Genomic DNA, 19,810 nt, shown 5'->3' on the forward strand with positions numbered 1-19,810 from the left:
CTCCGCATCTTTGCAAACTACGCGCCTGACACCCGGGCACTCGGCCAGGGTCGCGGCGGCGCCGGCGGCGCGCGCACGCGCACTCCGCGACCCCGCGCCCGCTCCTCAACCTTCCATTCCACGTGTTGCTTGTTGTAGGCGCCACAGGTTCCCCACCTGCACCCGGGCGCTCGGGCGGCTCCACCTCAGCCGGCGGACGTTGGAGGACTACGGGGCTGGCGGGGCCCGGGCCAGCCGAGCAGTTCACCAGGCGCTCGGGCTCACCCCCGACGCTAACTCCGCCTATTTAATCCCGGCGGCTCCTCCACCCTCACCACCCCGCCCCGCTACCAGTCCTCCTCTCGGCTCCCGCCCGCCCCTTTCGCTCTGGTGGTAGGAAACACTCTTGGGTCTAACTCGACGTGTCCGGAAAGCCTCGGCCAGTTTCCCTTTCGTTCTGCGGCCGCTGCTGCCAGCCGCGCGGCTCCCTCAGACCCGCGGGCGCAGCGGCAGGGGGTGAGGCGCCTGGGGGCCGCGGGCCGAGCGGCGGGGTGCCCCGAGCACTATGCTGGACCCGTCTTCCAGCGAAGAGGAGTCGGACGAGGGGCTGGAAGAGGAGAGCCGCGATGTGCTGGTGGCGGCCGGCGGCTCTCAGCGAGCGCAGCCGGCCCCGGCTCGGGAAGGGCGGCGGGACGCGGCAGGGCACGCGGGCGGCGGCGGCGGCGCAGCCAGACCCGTGAGCCCGAGCCCCTCGGTGCTCAGCGAGGGGCGAGACGAGCCCGAACGGCTGCTGGACGAGGAGCAGGAGCGGAGGATCCGCCTGCAGCTCTACGTCTTGGTGGTGAGATGCATCGCGTACCCCTTCAACGCCAAACAGCCCACCGACATGGCCCGGAGGCAGCAGAAGGTGAGTTGCCGGCAGGACCGGGCGTCTCCAGCCCCACTTCTTCTTCCCTGGGCTTTTCTGGGGCGCCTGTCCGTTGTCCTCCTGCAGGACACTGTATTTTTGTTAGTCTTGGAGGGCAAGGGAATCTTTGGAGGGAGGACGGTGCTTTAGCCCGCTGGGTATCAGGTTGCAATAGACGCATCTTCTCCCCCGCGGTTGGCAGAAGCTGTCAGCTTGGTCGGGACCGAGACCGACCTGACAGCCCGGCGGTGCGGCCGTTGCACCCGGCCGGCTCGGCCCCGGCCGGGTGAGAACACAGCTCCCATCAACTTTAATTTCGAAGGGTAGTGGTGCATTCCTGTCCGCTTGGCCCTCCTGGAGCTGGGCTTTACCGTGGGTCTGAATGAGTGTGGAATCTGAACACTTCTGATAGCTAGGGAGAAGTCATTTCTGGGGGAGAAGGTGTAGAAATGTTCCACGAAACAAAGCTAACTGGACAAGTTTTCCTGTATTGCTGTGTAACTAGGACATCAGATCCTAAGGAGGGAAGGTGTGCGGCTTTGAGAGTTGCTGTGGGTTAGAAATTACCGGTCTCGGCGGGCCTAAGGAAACACGCTCTTGATGAAAAATAAAGGACTGGTTCATAACTACTTCATCACGAAAGCGCTTTTTGTCCCCATTCCCAAAGAGCTAAAGAGTTTCAGGTGAAATACGTGCCAACTTTAGTTTTAAAACAAGACCCCAGGGTCTAATAGTCTGTAGCAGATGAAAGTGATGACTCAAAATTGCCCGAATTGGGTGAATGTTTTCAATAGAAACTAAGAAATCTTGATAGAATGTTGAACCTAGACGATTCACCAGAAATCTGCACTAGCCCCCTTAGTTTGGGACAGGATGTGGAGACCCAGAGAGATTGTATTGTAATTTGTCCAAAGCATACCTAGTTGCACAGATGTTTGTTAGTTTTCTGAACCATTAACTTACAAATGTGAAGCATTTCTTAGAAATTTGGAGCATTTCTGAATTGACTTGTGAGAAGCTAGTATTTCAGAGTAAAGGCAGTCTTCCCATCACCCTCCCACCCCCATTTACCCAACCTCTTAAAACAGGCCTAAACCAAGCAGCTGTTTTGAATTGCTCCCTGGGAGTACTTAGGGGATGATTCGCTACAGTTGGTGGCTAATTACACAGATCCTTCAAATGCCTAACCCTCTAGGTAAGTTAGTCACAGAATGCTAGAGCTGGAAAAGACCTTGGGATCCAGGCAGGGCCTTCATTTTGGAGGAGAGAAGGATTTCTGAGTAACATTTTCTATTCCCTAACCAATTGGTATGATTGAAGCCACCATTTGTGAGGTCAGTTTTGAGTGCCCTGTGGAGTTTTTGTGAGCCTTCCATTTTGTTCCTAGGTGAGTACCACACTGTGTTATCCTTTGATTGCATTGGGTTGTATTACAGTCACCCAGTGCCTCTTAACTCTGTAGGTCAAGAGACTTTCATCTTCAGTAGTCACTCTTAAACTAAGTAAGTTTTTGTGTATGTTGTATGTAGTCATATAAGTTTATGAATATCATCCAGTCTCCAGTTTTAATATTCATATTGCATTTAAGTTTATTTTCTGTGTGTTAAAGTATAAAAATAACGTTTGGTGAAACTGAGGCTATTCCTGTCTGGAATATGATCACTGAAGATGCTTTTGCAAAGAGTCGCTTACTGGTAGCTGATTCTTACTGTACATACTTGTTGCGTTTTGTTAATGAAACAAACTCTCGCTTGTTCAAATAGGGCAGATTTCTCTGACACTCTTGTTTAAATAGAATGTTTCTCCAGAAATTATTTGAATAGGCAAACAGGTGCATTCACAATACCACTGAGGAGACCATTGTTATAACCTCCTTCAGGCATCACCAAAAATAATTCCAAACTGCAAAAAGGAAGCAAAACATTGCGTATGTTCTGTACAAAAATACTTAAGACTGCTTGGAAATTTCTATTTTCTAAATATTGAGAGCATTAAATGCTGTGAGGTGAAGTTTTGTGACTTATATTTTAAGGGGGAGGCCCCCAAACAACTTAAGTGTTTCCCTTATTCAAACTTATTCAAAAGGCCCCCCACTTTTTTTTTTTTTTAACAAGTTGCTTGTTAAAGGGAGCTGGAGCAATTCTTGGCAGTCGGGTTTCCTCCCAGGACAAAATGAAATGGGAATTTAACTATTCCTCCGGATTTGATGCACAAGCCAATAATTAATGACAAAAACTTTGTTCTTGAAGTATACAGTTGGGTTATATAAAAGAAGTAACAGGATAATTGCAAAATCACTAATCCATTGTGTATATATATATATATATATATATTTTTTTTTTTGTGGTACGCGGGGGCCTCTCACTGTTGTGGCCTCTCTCGTTGCGGAGCACAGGCTCTGGACGCGCAGGTTCAGCGGCCAGGGCTCACGGACCTAGCCGCTCCGTGGCATGTGGGATTTTCCCAGACCTGGGCACGAACCCATGTCCCCTGCATCGGCAGGCGGACTCCCAACCACTGCGCCACCAGGGAAGCCCCCATTGTATATTTTTATTCTGTATCTTCAAGTAGTCAGACATCTAGTAAAAGGATTTAATAGCTTAAATTGTTGTAATTGAAATGCATATTGCTGCTTACTCACTTCTAACTTTAAGAATTTAGAAACTCAGAAATTGAGATTTGAAAGGGTACGCATCTTATAAATGAAGAAAATTAATCACAGGAAGATAAAAGCCTTATCCTGGCAGTCAAAGCTGTCTCACTAGTAGAGTCGGTGGGTTTCTGTGAACCAACTGAGCTGCACTGTTTTTTGTTTTCCCACTTGGCTAAGATGGCCCACAAAGCTAGTAGGAGGTTGTATCCACGAGTTGAAAAAGCTTAATAGCGTTAAACTCAGTTGACTAAAACATGTCTGTCTTTGCTTTTGGCTGGAAAATTTCAGCTTAGAAGAATAATGGTGGTTAGCTTATGCCAGTCTGATAACTTCAGGCTTTACAGAAAACTCTGGGAGGAGTGTAGACCAGGCACTGACAACGCCTTGTACCGGGTGGTCACACCACCTAAATGGTTCACACATGCTACCAATGTGGAGTAACAAACAGCCAATGGCAAAAATGACTTCAGCTGTGAATAATGCTTAAGCCTCTGATGCTTATTTACGTTGATTACCTTTGCACCATCAGTTAACAGTGATAATGATGAACCTTGGATGATTCTAGGTCATTGGTTAAAGGTGGGATCAGCATTGAAACTAGAAAACAACAATGATGCAGTTAAAGCTAATCACTTATTGCTTAATAAAGGCAATTTGTCGAACCTTTGGAAAACACTGAGACGCTGAAGGCAAAATAAAGTCCATGGTGGTTAGAAGGTAGGGAGAATCTGAGAAACATAATGACTACCATAGAAGAGGTTAAGTATGTTCCATAGATGTGGTTTACAGATGGCAGGTGTCAGTTTATAACGATTTCAGGTGTGCATGACTTAAAGTGCTCACAGTTTTGGTTGGCTAGTCTATAGGTTTCTAGTCAGTAGCTGCTTTGTTCATTATTTGTTTTATTAAATTTAGTAAGTCAGATGTTGAAGCCAACTATCTTAAACTAGAAATAATGAAGAGGGAATCAAAAAGACTAAAATGGTATCTAATAACTTAACATGTGATTCATCTACCCTTGTTCTTTGCATTTTTATGTGTCACTGTAATCTCACTAAACTGCCTTAAACCTGCTTATATAATCACTCCCACCACTTTGCATAATTTTCCACACGAAGTTTGAGAAATGTATACAAATAATGTGAAATTGCAGACGGTGGGGAAGTAATCTCCTTTGGTAGAACCGATCAGGAAGAGAGCACTGTGGGGAAATAGCATTGGGTGAAATAATACACAGTGGGTTCTGCACTTGGCGCGTCTGAGTGTTTATACTGCAGTAAAGTGGCCACTTTTATCCCTCTTTGGAAATGGCAGTACTTTCTGTAGCTTAAAAAAAAATGTTCTCACTGCTTAGGTGATCCCCAGGCTCAGAAAAGACAATTTTATGAAAAAATGAGCTAGATTTACAAAGGCCAGGAATCACTTACCTTATGCTAGGGGTCATTGTTCCTTAGTGCTATGTTGTGCCATCTTTGGGGCCTAAGATACGACTGTGGCCTGATGTATTCTCAGCGTAGTGCATGATGTATAAGAACCTAGTTAAATGCTTGTTGGATAGGAAGTGTCAGATTTAGTCCCTGTCTCGAGGAATTAGGGAGGTATAGGGTGGAGGGAAGAATATAAAGGCAAAGAGTCAACCTCTCTTCTGTGGAAATTAATGTTCCTAAACATGTTTTGAGACCGCCAGGCCTCACCCCACCCTCTGTAAAGAAAGCCATAAAAAGGGTAATACCTGTTGGTATAGAACTAATGACTTCGAAGAGAAGACTGTCCCAATGCCACAACCAAGTCCGAGAGACAAGCAGTGTAGAAGCCCCACAGCATGCCTTGCTTTCTTGCTTGCAGGTTTCCAGGAGATGTGGTGATAGTCTAAAAAGTCCACCCTCTCAGGGAGTTAGGATAATTCATGCTTTGCTCCTTGCGCTTTGGTACTTTATGGTGCAGAAGGTATGGGTTATGTTGTTGGCTGCTTTTAATATGGAGTACATTGTCCTGTGGGGAGTGAGTTGGAAACCACACATTAGAGTGAAACCTCAGACTGGACTTAGAGGAAAAAAATGCTGCTTGTTTCAATTGATTCATCTATCCCTCCGCAGGGTGTCTTGAGACCGCGGCACTTAATTTGGTGGAATGAGTTGTGCTAATGAGAACTGAAATGGATTAAGCGATATTGGAGTTCGCTTCTTTCAAAAATGAAATCAGCTGTAATTTTGGTTTACGTTTACTGCTTATAAAGTGAAATAAAATATTGTAATTCTGTGTGTTCCCTCTTTTAAATGGAAGCAGTTCCCTTCATTTCTACACTCACAAGATAAATGGCATAGTTTGTAAAGTCATGAAAGACCTTCAAAACAAAATTAAGAAACCCAATTGTCAGGCTGTTAAGTATGGGAATTCTGAATGGAAAATTCTACCAGTTATTGTTTTCTAGTGAGGCAGGCCTCTTGAGTTATTGTGCTACTTTTTATGCATTTCAAATGAGACCTTTCTTTGGCAAAGATGGTGGGTCGCATAGTCACGTGTTATTGCCATTTCAGTTTTTAGGCCAGGAAAAAAACTAATGATTGTAAATAGAATAGCATTGGAACAAATGAGATTGTTCCAAAGCTTTAAGAGTATTCAAGGAGCTAATGATGGAACGTCCCAAATCTGTAACATGTCACCTTAGGACCAGTGTTTAAGTTACCTAAGGATTTTGATATGATTTCCTTTTTTTTAAAAAAAAAAAGGAAAAAAAAACACCCTGGGATTCTTATCCTTAGCTGCACATTAGAATCACCTGGAGAGCTTTTAAAAATCAGAGTGAAGTCAGAAAGAGAAAAACAAATATCGTGTATTAACACATATATGTGGAACCTAGAAAAATGGTACAGATGAACCGGTTTGCAGGGCAGAAATAGAGACACCGTTGTAGAGAACAAACGTATGGACACCAAGGGGGGAAAGTGGGGGTGGTGGTGGTGGTGGGATAAATTGGGAGATTGGGATTGACGTATATACACTAATATGTATAAATGGTTAATAAGAACCTGCTGTATAAAAAATAAATCAAAATTCAAAAAAAAATCCCATTATCCAGGTTGTACCCCAGACTAATTAAACCAATCTCTGGGTTTGAGTCGTAAAGCTTCCCAGGTGATACCAGTGTACGATCAGACTTGATAATCCCTGTTTTAAAGGGAAACTGCAGGAAAATGACTTAGTTTATGGCTTATTTTCACCTAGGCAAGGTGAAAGTATAATATTTGCAATAATGAGTGAGATTACTGAGTAATTAAACCCCGTATTACATTATTGAGGAAAAGGTAATAGGGGTGCTCTAGGCAAGGAACAAAAAACATCTAAATATTTTAGACTCTATTGAACCAATACAGTGGGAAGACAGTGCGTATTTAGACTTTTAAAAGGTCTTTAATTTGGTGATATGCTGGAGGCTATTGAACTACATTATCAATTGTGTAATTTATTCATTACAAAACCACGGATAGATCACGGTGTTTGCAACGGGAAATATAGGAGGGTAAGCCTGAGCTTTACCATTACAAAATGAACTGGAAAGGAGAATCTAGTGAAATCTCGAAGTTGGAGTTGACCCTGAGTAATGCCTAACTGAAGAGTGAATTTCACAGTGGTCTGGTCTTACAAGATCATTAGCAGGTGGAATGTTTTTTCAGTGTGTGCAGTAGGAATGCATATGGGTTTTTCGAAAAGTAAACCTTAGAAGTCATTCTCTAGTAATTGTTTTAAGTGAAGTAATTAAAAACTAAGGACTTATCTAAGAGTGTCTTTATTTTTGTGCTATTTCTAAAACTCTAATGTTAGGTTAGACAGTAAGGAAAGCCCCTGTTTTCCTCAGATTGCATAATGGGTTAAATCCTTGGTTTGTATTTGGGAGCCTTCTACTTTGTAGAGCATCCTTGATGCTTTGCTTTGCTTCTTGAAATTTTATCACATTGCTTTGTAAACTTTATGGTTTGAATATTTTCATTTTATAACTTTCGAGTTAGGAATGAATTTTTGTGTTGAGAATGTTACTGGGGCAAAGGGTATGAATAATTAAAAGGCTATCCTCCTCAGTCTGATAGCTGAGGTGGTATTTAATTTGCTCATTTCTGACTGCTTGGGAGGATGAATGTATATGATCTAATATCCTATTCCTACTTCTCTATTGAGATTTAGGTGTCACTTACTAATGTGTCCCCGTCCTCAGTATGTTGAAGGTGGTGGGTGGTCCCCTCCCTTTGTGGAGGGTGTTTCTATAGTCTGCCTTTCTGCCTTTTGTTTCGTTTTTTAGATAGAATTCAGTTGATCTTAAAAACTTATTTCTTATTTATATTCTTGGCTAATAAGTTTCCCATCTTGAATTAAAATTTGAATCAAGGAGTTGACTTTTTCCCCCCAAATAGCTAAGCAATTCTTGAAGCCTAACTTCTGATTAAGCTCTACTTCAATTACTAAGGTGTTAGACCAAATCATTTATATTCTTCATTAATTCATTGATCAAATATTTATTGAGCCCCTGGTATGTGAGTTTAAGCACAAAACGTTCTGAGACTAGAGAATAAAACAAGCAGAAAATTTCTCATGGGATAATGTTCAGTGATGTCTACCTGTTTCTAGGCTACCTATTCTAATTCATTAATGTACTACTTTTTCCTACTGCTAATACCATAATTATGATCTTACCATATTTTAATATCTGATGGAAATCACTCTTTGGCTTCAGAGGGCCTGGGCTTCATTATTTTCTATTCATTCACTGTGTGAGCAAGGCATTTCATGTCTCTGGGCCCTGGGTTTTTCATTTGTAAAATGGGGATAATGACCTCATAGTATTCCTGTTCTGATTAAATGAAGTGATACATATAAAGTGGTTAGTATAGGGCCTACTGCATGGATGTGCTCCAAATTAGGTGCTATCATTTTTAATTTAATCTTGTTTAGGAAACTATATTTTATTACATTTAGTCTTCTAGGAACATAGCATATCTTTTTTTTTTTTTTTTTTTTGCGGTATGCGGGCCTCTCACTGTTGTGGTTTCTCCCGTTGCGGAGCACAGGCTCTGGACGCGCAGGTTCCAGTGGCCATGGCTCATGGGCCTAGCCGCTCCGCGGCATGTGGGATCTTCCCGGACCAGGGCACGAACCCGTGTCCCCTAACTGCAGGCGGACTCCCAACCACTGTGCCACCAGGGAAGCCCAGCATATCTCTTTAGTTAAGCTTCTTATGTCTTTGTGATGTTTTGCATTTTCATTATATAGAACCTTTGCATTTATAATTAAGGTTATTTTTAAGCATTTTATAATTTTTGTTTTTACTGTGACATCCTTCCCTGTTTTATTATGGATAAATGTAAAACTCTAATTTTTGTTACAGCTGGTTATATTACAGTACACTACTGACTGAGTAATTAGTACTTTATTCTTCTAGATTTTCTAAGTAGGTGGTTGAATCATCTGCTGATAGTTATAACTTTTGTCTGGTCCAGTAGCTGTACCTCTTTTGTTTCACAGGGCAACTGTCCTAATACAATGTCTAGAAGAGTATGTGTACTTGGGGCCAATACCTTAGGCTTGGTCCAGGCTTTCCTGGGAATGCTTTTGGTATTCTACCAGTAAATATAGTGTTGGTTAGTGTTTTAGGATAATTCTGTTTTTATTACGTTTAAGAGGATAAAATGTCAGGAATGGACTCTGAATGTTATCAGATTTCTTTTCTGCATCAATTGAGGTGATTGACTAGTTTTACTTTACTGATGTGACATATTTCTAGGTTCTTATTAAACCATGTTTGCATTGCTAGGGTAACCCCTATTATACGTGAACTTTTGAAACAATTGACTCATGAAATGAACTACATCCAGAACCTATTTTTGATTTTTTCCTTTCCCTAGCCTATTAGGTTTTTCTTCTTATTCCAGATTCAATTGTGATGATTGCATAATTTCAGAAAATTGGCCATTTCTAGATTTTCATGTATATTAACACAGAGTTGGGCATATTTCTCACTTATTTTCTTAATCTTTAATGTTAGTTTTAAGTCTTCAGATTTTTAAGATTCCTGCCCAGAGGATCGGTGCCGACCTGCACTCACCAGCCCGAGAGGCGTGTCTGCTCAGCCGCCGGGGCGGGCGAGGGCTGGGAGTTGAGGCTCGGGCTTCGGAGGTCGGATCCCAGGGAGAGGACTGGGCTTGGCTGCGTGAACACAGCCTGAAGCGGGCTAGTGTGCCATGGCTACCCGGGAGGGAGTCTGGGAAAAAGTCTGGACTTGTCTAAGAGGCAAGAGACCATTGTTTTGGGTGCGTGAGGAGAGGGGATTCAGAGCACCACTTAAACGAGGTCCAGAGACGGGTGTGAGCCACGGCTATCAGCATGGACCCCAGAGACGGGCATGAGATGCTAAGGCTGCTGCTGCCGCCACCAAGAAGCCTGTGTGCCAGCACAGGTCACTATCCACACCTCCCCTCCCGGGACCCAGTGCAGCCCGCCACTGCCAGGGTCCCGGGATCCAGGGACAACTTCCGAGGGAGAACGCACGGTGCGCCTCAGGCTGGTGCAACGTCACGCTGGCCTCTGCTGCCTCAGGCTCGCCCCGCATCCGTACCCCTCCCTCTCCCCGGCCTGAGTGAGCCAGAGCCCTCGAATCAGCTGCTCCTTTAACCCCATCCTGTCTGAGCGAAGACCAGACGCCCTCAGGCGACCTACACGCAGAAGCGGGTCCAAATTCAAAGCTGAACCCCGGGAGCTGTGCAAACAAAGAAGAGAAAGGAAAATCTCTCCCAGCAGCCTCAGGCCCAGAGGATTAAAGCTCCACAATCAACTTGATGTACCTTGCATCTCTGGAATACCTGAGTAGACAACGAATCACCTAAAAATTGAGACAGTGGACTTTGGGAGCAACTGTAGACTTGGGGGTTTGCTTTCTGCATCTAATTTGTTTTTGGTTTTTGTTTATCTTAGTTTAGTATTTAGAGTTTATTATCATTGGTAGATTTGTTTATTGATTTGGTTGCTCTCTTCCTTTTTTGTAAATATATAGATTATATACTTTTTTCCTTTTTTCTCTTGTGAGTGTGTATATGTATGCTTCTTTGTGTGATTCTGTCTGTATAGCTTTACTTTTACCATTTGTCCTAGAGTTCTGTCCATTTTTTTTTTTTAGTATAGTTTTTAGTGCTGGTTATCATTGTTGGATTTGTTTTTTGGTTTGGTTGCTCTCTCCTTTCTTTTATTTTTAAAAATTTTAATAACATTATTTTATTTTATTTTTTTCTTTTTCTTTTTTTCTCCCTTTTCTTCTGAGCCTGACAGGGCCTTGGTGCTCTGGCTGGGTGTCAGGCCTGTGCCTCTGTGGTGGGAGAACCGAGTTCAGGACTTTGGTCCACCAGAGACCTCCCAGCTCCACATAATATCAAATGGCTAGAGCTCTCCCAGAGATCACCTTCTCAATGCTAAGACCCAGCTCCCCTCAACAACCAGCAGGCTACAGTGCTGGACACCCTATGCCAAACAGCTAGCAAGGCAGGAACACAATCCCACCCATTAGGCGAGAGGCTGCCTAAAATCATGATAAGGTCACAGACATCCCAGAACACACCACCAGACGTAGTACTGCCAACCAGAAAGACAAGATCCAGCCTCATCCACCAGAACACAGGCACCAGTCCCCTCTACCAGGAAGCCTGCACAAGCCACTGAACCAACCTTAGCCACTGGGGGCAGACACCAAAAACAATGGGAACTACGAACCTGCAGCCTGCGAAAAGGAGATCCCAAACACAGTAAGTTAAGCAAAATGAGAAGACAGAGAAACACACAGCAGATGAAGGAGCAAGGTAAAAACCCACCAGACCTAACAAATGAAGAGAAAATATGCAGTCTACCTGAAAAAGAATTCAGAGTAATGATAGTAAAGATGATCTAAAATCTTGGAAATAGAATTGAGAAAATATAAGAAACATTTAACAAGGACCTAGAAGAACTAAAGCGCAAACAAACAATGATGAACAATACAGTAAATGAAATTAAAAATTCTCCAGAAGGAATCAATAGCAGAATAAATGAAGCAGAAGAATGGATAAGTGACCTGGAAGATAAAATAGTGGAAATAACTACTGCAGAGCAGAATAAAGAAAAAAGAATGAAAAGAATTGACATTCTCAGACCTCTGGGAAGACATTAAATGTACCAACATTCGAATTATAGGGGTCCCAGAAGAAGAGAAAAAGAAAGGGACTGAGAAAATATTGGGGGAGATTATAGTTGAAAACTTCCCTAATATGGGAAATAGTCAATCAAGTCCAGGAAGCACAGAGAGTCCCATACAGGATAAATCCAAGGATTTATTCTACTCATTCTACGAGGCCGCCATTACCCTGATACCAAAACCAGACAAAGATGTCACAAAAAAAGAAAACTACAGGCCAGTATCACTGATGAACATAGATGCAAAAATCCTAGGAAGTGATGAGTCTGGAGAGGTAGGCATGGGCTAGCTTATGTAAGTTCTTTAGGCCATGGGAAGATCAGACTTTAAGCAGGTGTGGGGAGCTGTTGAGTATTGAGCAGGTTCGAAAAGTGATCTGATTAAGATTCTAAAACAGTGTGTACCTGAGAAGATCCAGTGCCACTACATGGCACAACTCTAGGGGCCACCATTTACGTGGAATTTAGGGCAACGCCTCAAGCATCATCCAGCCTTGAGAATAGCAAGAGTGGAAGCTGGAAGACCAATTGAGGGATTGTGGCAGTGGTTCCGGTCTGAAGAGGGTGGTAGCCTCAGGGGTAGTGTAGGATATAGGTAGTATTTTCTCACCATTTAAGTTCGTGAATATATTATAAATGGACCATATGGTAATAGTGTTATTTTGAAGATGATAATGTGCTAAGTCTATTTATGCTGTTAAATAAAACATATTCATGGGGTTAAAAATCGAAGCCTTGCAGAACTTGGCATAAAAAGCTGTCTCCTGTCCCATTTCTCCCCAACCCCAGTTACATTTCCTGAGGGCACCCTTTTTACTCTTCCCTATGTTTTTAACTCTTCTGGCAAATCCTTTGTAAATTGAAATAAGATGCACAAACCATTTTTCGTCCTGCATCCTCCTCAGACTCCAGCCATTACTTCCTGTAGAAGGGGCAGGGTGGGGAGATCAAGCCCACTTACAAGCATCTGGCTCCCTTCTTCTACTTGGAATGTGGTTATTTACCATTATTAGTCTGCTAGTTGACCCCAGTATGTTCTCCCCTCCTTACAAGCCACAGAGTTTTTAGTTGGGAGCATGGTTACCTTTTCTCATCTTCTCCCCGCTTTTTTTTTTGTTGTTGTTAACCATGGGACTGGGTGTGCTTGTCTGTAGAGAATGTGGGTCGAGAGCACAGCCCAGGGGGATGTCGACTTTCTCGCACATGCGAACAGGACTGAGTCTGTTCTCACGACGAATTGCACAGGCAATGTCTCTGCTCTTAAAGATTTCAAGAAGACAGGCTACAGGTGGCTGAGATTTTGCTGAGAAGAGCAGAAAGTGAGTCTTGCCAGACTAGGAGCAAGTATGTGGCAGACAAACTGTTGCCCCAAATTGTTCTCCTGATGGCTCTTAACAATATGTAACAATCAGGGTCTGTTGTCTTTTCCAGCTTCTTGTGGCTGGATAGAGCTAAAAGACTAAGTTCAGGCAAGTGGGGTATGAATGCAAGTGCCCTGTGCAAACCTTATAGGCCATTCCTTGAAAAGAGGGGCACATCCTCCCTTTTTCCACTGGCTGGAATCCCCATGTCAGTCATTAGAACAGCCATTTGGATGAGGACATGCTTGCTGCCTGTTGAGGAGAGCAGAACAACATGTCTGAAGGAGCCTGGGGCCCTGATAGCTTTGCAGGGGAGAGCTGTCACATGTTCAGGTCTCAGAGAAAATGAACTTCTGTCATGTTTATGCTAATCTTAAGTGATTTTAATTATAATCTGTTATATCCACATCATACCTACACTTAGCTTTTTAATTTACGTAATATACTCACCCCTTTTATTTCTCAGTTTTTCCTCTGTAGACCTTATAGTCGTACTATTTCCGCTATGAGTGTTAATTACCTGATGCTCATTTCCCCTCCTCCTCTTTGCTAAGTTTTCAGCTCTAGCTTCCCTGGCAGCTGTGGGTGGCCATGTGACATACGTTCTGGTGTATGAGACAGGAGACAGTCATCTTGTGACTGAGGAAGATGCTAAGGGAATTAGAGATGCTGGGTCAGACACACTTGATTCTGAAACCATTGCCAGTCGCCCCTGCATCCAGACATTTCTGTGAGGAATACCCTCCCAAGGTTGCTAATCTTTATGTTTAAGAATCATTAAGTAAGAATGATTTTTATGCTAAGAATCGTTAAGTTCTCTGCTCTTTGAGTAGTTGCTTCTAGAAATTCAAGGCTATTTAATGGAGTTTACATCATCAAGAGTGTTTTTCACTGCAAAACCACATAATGTACTTGGTTGCATTTCTTAAAATTTTATTTTTCTTGGGGTCTTTTTTTTCTTCTTTACCCATCTTGTCTCCCTTCATTGCTTCCTTAAGTTGTCCAAAATTATAAACCGGTGCCTATCAACGGTGATGGTAATAACCCCTAGCAGACATTTTAAAAAGTATGGGGTGTTTTTGATTTTCTCGGTTGACTGGGCGCTTGCCACTGGTATTTAGGGGGTGGGATCCAAGGATTCTAGGAATCCTGGAATGCATGCTGTATTGTCCGTCACACATGGCATTTGAATGCCCTGTTGGACATTTCTGTAGTTAAAGCCGGTTTATAATTATTTGAGCCTAGAGCATAACTCTTCATCTACAAAATGCAAAGTTTTTTTGTATGGGTTTACTAAGTTATTTTTCTAGTGCGACAACTTCTGGGTAAATTGAAGGAAGATTGAACTTTGTCAGGAACTTTCCTGAGAATTGCTTTTTTTTTTTTTTTTTTGCGGTACGCGGGCCTCTCACTGTTGTGGCCTCTCCCGTTGCGGAGCACAGGCTCCGGATGTGCAGGCTCAGCGGCCATATCTCACGGGCCCAGTCGCTCCGTGGCATGTGGGATCTTCCCGGACCGGGGCACGAACCCGTGTCCCCTGCATCGGCAGGCGGACTCTCAACTACTGCGCCACCAGGGAAGCCCATTGCTCACTATTTTGAAAAATGTCACCCACAGTAATGATGCTTCTGATACTGTGTTACCAATACAAGGGGCTTGTGTCAGCCTTCATTTTCAGTTGTCACATTCTCCTTGATTTTATGGATACATATATAAAAATCTCTTAGCCCTTATTTCAAAATGTCAGCACTCTGTTTTTGATAAATTTCAGTTAAGTATCGCCTAACTTCCCTTAAGTTCTGACTTCTTCATTATATAAGACTAGATGCATACATCCACTATCTTGTAGACCAGCTACGCCTAAGCATTTACATACTAATATGCATGTTATTTCAGTTACTTTGTTTCTGTTCCCGTTAGGATGTTATATTTTTGAAAACGGGTCTGTGCAGGTAATATACCTAGGGATAAATTTCATTGCTGCATAGCAAAAGGGTTATTCTGTGTTTTGCATTTATAGGGGGTTTATTAGTTAGGGCCCAGTAGGAGATAGCCTATTCCACTCCAAGGGATGGTTCACAAATGAGAGGGTCAGGCAGGTTTAAGGGAACCAGTGACGGGATGGTGAAGCATTCAAGAGTTGGCTACAGAAGGAAGAGCCCTTATTACCCCTGGGCCTCCAAGAGCGGGAGGAGGGAGCTGTGGTCTGAGCTGGGCGGGAGAAAGGCTGCCTGACAGAGGCTGTGGAGAGTCTAGTCACTGAGACTGTGCATGGCAGGGAGGGAGCAAAGGGCACGACTCTGCTGGCTTTGTCTTCCTTCGCTCCGATTCCTCTGATGCTGGCCCTTCACCAGAAGGGAAACCCAGAGAGAAGCTGGAGAGCAGAATTGCTTGCGGTTCTAAGTCATTAGTCCCCCAAGGCACAGAACAGGGTAGACAACAGGGGGAAAATAGATCTGGAGGGCAGAGGGGAATAGCTAGCACAGGGGATGTTGTGTCTGATTAGGGTTGAGAGTCACTATTCCAAAGGATAGCATTCATCTCTCTCTCTACCTTTCCCCCCTCGTTTAGCCTTCCTCAGGCGTAACACTAATCTGAACTGGTGTTTGGACAGCAGGCTGAGTTGTCATTCTCCCTTCTTAGTTCTTTTGAGTTGGCAACGCTTTTTTTTTTCTTCTTGTTTGAACCTTTGCACATGCACCTTTGTAAGAGAGAGTGTGATAAATTTCCCAAATCCATGCAAGTCTGTAGTTACCTTTATTTTGGTAGAGAAATGGGCTGGCCATAGAAGTCTGGGTTGAAATCATTTTCCCTCAGACCTTTGAAGGCATTGCTTCACAAGTGTTGTTAATGAGAAGTTTGAAGTCTGGTGTCGTTTTTACATGACCCATTTTTTTCCTGTCTCATATGCTTTTACTGTTCTTTATTTTTAGGGGGTTCTAAAATGTTACAACAATCCTTTTGGCTTTTAAAGAATTTGTTGCGCTAGGCACTTACTTCACTCAATATGGCTATAGGAGTGTGTCTTTCAGCTCCTGGAAATTCTTGTATTTTTGTGAACTTGAAAGGGAGGGAGGCTGGGCGGTAAAGGGTGGTATTTGCTTTTCTTTAGGGTGAGACAGCTTCTTAAAATCATCCTGCTGTCTTTATTAGAACATTTAAAGATCTTGGAACATTCTATTTGGATGAATTTTCTAATCATAATCTTCAGATTGATTGTCATTAACAAACAAGTGTTTTCCTTTCATCTGCCTCTTGGCTTTACTTTAGGAACACAGAGTAATGTAAAATTCAGGAGAATCAAAGGATATAACAGTGTATTCATATTTTGTGCATATTCCCTATTATGTTATAATTTTCTGTGACTTAGTTTTATGCTTGAGTCCCCTGTGCATTAATGAAGCTATTAACTGGAATAAGACCCATAGTTCCTAAAATGACCTTGATATGAAGGAATATAAACATCTGGTTGGAGAAAGGAATTTCAAAAGGACCATGCTTGTTCAGCATTTTGCCTCCAGGCATTAACCAGTAATGGTAAAGGTAAGAATAAAATTAAAGGTTCTCATCTAATGAGTTACCCAACTCTTTTCAGTCTGTGTGTGTGTATGTGTGACTCCTATGTCCATGAAATTTTATGAGTCTTTTGGGCTATTTAATGTAAAATAGTATAAACTTTCAATTAAATAAAACCCAGGTAAGTTGAATATTTTAAGCAGTTTTAGGAGGAAACCAATAAAGGAGTAATGAGGGGAATCAATTTGTGAGGTATGTGTTAAGGTCGGAGGGAGACCTGAATTCCATTAGTAACTTTTTAGCAAAAGTTACTTGATTCTTTTTATAGTGCAAGGCCCTCAGGCCCTGCTCTCTGACCATATCAATAGATAAATGGCTTCAGTAGGTAGTACCGTCTGTGTCTTTCCCCCACCAAGAGACAAGTGCCTGGCAATGAGAACATTTTAACTTTTTACAAAGCAGCTTCTTTTATTCTCATGAAAGACTGTTCTCTTCAGCAGTATTTGCTTAAATACTGAACTTTTGACTTGGGTTTTTTTTCTCACCGAGGACCTTCCTAGGCCCCCAATGTTTTCATTAATTTCAGAATCACTGTATTGCTGTTCAGAGGCCTCTCAGCAGAATAGTCTGTATCTTCACAAAAACATAGAGTCTAAAAATGTCAACTGTACGTAATTTGCCTGAAATATTAATGTTTACCAGGTTCTGAGATGTTCTTCAGAGCATGAAGGTTAAAAAGGGATAAAATGCACGATGGCTTTTAAAAGAAATGAGAAGGATTAAATGACATTTTCAAGTCTTGAAGTTTGAGCTTATCTTATTTCTATTTTTGTATTTGCTCAGAGAATGTAAGCAATCTGCTTAAGGTCATTCAGTTTGTAAATGATGGTGTTTGAGTTCTAACTCAGATCTCTGTGCCTCCAAACCCTTGGATCTTTAATTCAGGTGTCTTTTTAAATTTTCTCTTGCAAGATCAGAACTACTTTGTTGCTGGTATAAGAGCTCTTACTTAAAATTGTTTTATTAGATTATACTGAAGTCAGGAGTATGTGGGTATATTGCAGGACAAATCACATGCCCCTAAAGCATTACTACCTACAGTTAAAGCCTGACAGAAGGAAACTTGCATATTGTTGTGGTCTTCAGCAGTGGCTTTATAAAGGGAGTTAGTGGGGATTGTATGGGAAACTGTTTGAATAGGAAATCTTAAAATGTCAGGACCTCATAATTGGAATTCTGAATTCTCAAACTGTAAAAGAGTCTGTCAAACTGCTAGGGAGGTTATTGATCTTGATCCCAGGTGCCTGCTCTTTGGGCACCTATGCTCAGGGCTTCTCGTTCTGGATCTGGCTAGGGAAAGTTGTCATTTAAAATAGTTCAACCTGGGGCTTCCCTGGTGGCGCAGTGGTTGAGAATCTGCCTGCTAATGCAGGGGACACGGGTTCGAGCCCTGGTCTGGGAGGATCCCACATGCCGTGGAGCAGCTAGGCCCGTGAGCCACAACTACTGAGCTTGCGCGTCTGGACCCTGTGCTCCTCAACAAGAGAGGCCGCGATAGTGAGAGGCCCGCGCACCGCGATGAAGAGTGGCCCCCACTTGCCACAACTAGAGAAAGCCCTCGCACAGAAACGAAGACCCAACACAGCAAAAATAAATAAATTAAAAAAAAAATAGTTCAACCCAATTTTCTCTTTTACTATTTCAGTTTTTACTATCTTTTTCTCTATTACTCATCAATCTCCAGAATTCTTTATATTCTGAATATAGAAATAATATGTGCTTATAATAAAGTCCAGAAACATAGAGAAATTGGAGGGAAATACTTATGCTCTAACCAGAGGGTAAGGGCGGTGAGTGCTGAACAATTCATCCTTCTCATTTCCATTTCTGTCTTCCCCTGGTGATTATGCTGTAAACACAATTTGGTATCTTGCCTTTTTTTTTTCCCCCACTTAGCACTGTATCCTAAAAATTTTCCTCTTCAAAACACTCTTCCTGATACTTTTTAATCTTTGTATGCTCTTTGCTCATACATACATATCATAACATTTATGCTATGATGAGCGTCTGATTGTGTCTTACGGGGTGAGGGATGGATTTCACATCTCTAGGCTGAGTATAAAGAATGTGCACATACTGAGATTCGTAATATGTATTGAATAATTCTTGAACAAATGTACATATGCCTATGAATACTTTGTAACAAATATACTTATCTCACTGTGTCCTTGCTAACTTTGAACATTGTCTTTAAGTTGGTTTTTTATTTTTTAACAGACATCTGGTCCTTACTGTTGCTCCATAGCTAGACAGCTTTGTATATTTGACACACATGGTATGTTGTTTTACCTTTTAAAATGCTAACTTTAGTTAAAATGCTAACTTTTCACGTGTTTTTTAGCTATCATTGAGCCCCACACTGTGAAGGCTCTTGAAGCAGGCTAGGAGCCAAGAACTCGTGTTGGTGTGTCTGAAAAGCCTGCAAGTAGAGGTTTGTCTGTCTAAGAAGATTGGCGGCTTGGTGACAGGGAGAGGAGTTTGGTGGCATTTCAGTAGTGTAGGAGAGTGTGAATGAAGGTGGTGAACGTAGAGATGGATGATGGAGAAACAAGACAAGGGCTGTAGGAGACGTGTAAGAAATAGAATGAGAAGCAAACAGGGACTGATTGAATGAGGAGGATGTAAAGATGATTCTTAGGATCTTGCTGGTGCCACTTGTGGGATGAGGAACCATTACCAAGATGGGAAACATGAGAAAGATTTGGGTATATTCCAGTGAGGATTATGTTGGCTCTGAACAGAAAGCCTAATTGCTTAAACCACTGGGCTTTATTTATCTCACTTTACAAGACGCACTGGCTGGGATGGTGGCTCAGTGATGCCATCATAATGCAGCCTTCTCCTGTTCGCTGCTGTTCCATCCCTCGCATGCAGCTTTTGCCTTCATGGGTGCAGCTACCTGCAGGTCAGGTATTTGTTCCAGGTAGAAGGAAAGGAGAAGGAGCTGTGGAGAGACTTTATTCTGGAAAGGAGTGTCCCTCCCCACCTCGACTTCTTTCTGTACCTTATTGCCAAACTATAGCTGCAAATCAGGCTGGGATAGTAGTTTTTTCTTACTGGTCTCTGTGCTGGAGGAAAGCAAAGGAGAAAGGGATTTGGAATGAGAGTTAGTTAAGCCACTGACAGTCT

At 42.6% G+C, this 19,810-nt stretch overlaps 1 protein-coding gene across 9 annotated transcripts in view; it reads left to right on the plus strand.

The window, feature by feature from the left end:
- The first annotated feature begins 362 nt into the window (after positions 1-362).
- CADPS2 (calcium dependent secretion activator 2) overlaps positions 363-19,810 on the plus strand; it is a 490,835-nt gene continuing 471,387 nt past the window's right edge. For all 9 annotated transcript variants that reach the window (XM_024757764.1, XM_024757759.1, XM_024757761.1 and 6 more), the window contains exon 1: positions 363-886. In XM_024757764.1, the coding sequence (XP_024613532.1) occupies positions 545-886 (342 nt within the window). In that variant the 5' untranslated portion in view covers positions 363-544. The remainder of the gene's footprint in view (positions 887-19,810) is intronic.

Source organism: Neophocaena asiaeorientalis, unplaced genomic scaffold (genome assembly GCF_003031525.2).
Source record: "Neophocaena asiaeorientalis asiaeorientalis breed wild unplaced genomic scaffold, Neophocaena_asiaeorientalis_V1.1 scaffold116, whole genome shotgun sequence".
Classification (NCBI taxonomy): domain Eukaryota; kingdom Metazoa; phylum Chordata; class Mammalia; order Artiodactyla; family Phocoenidae; genus Neophocaena; species Neophocaena asiaeorientalis.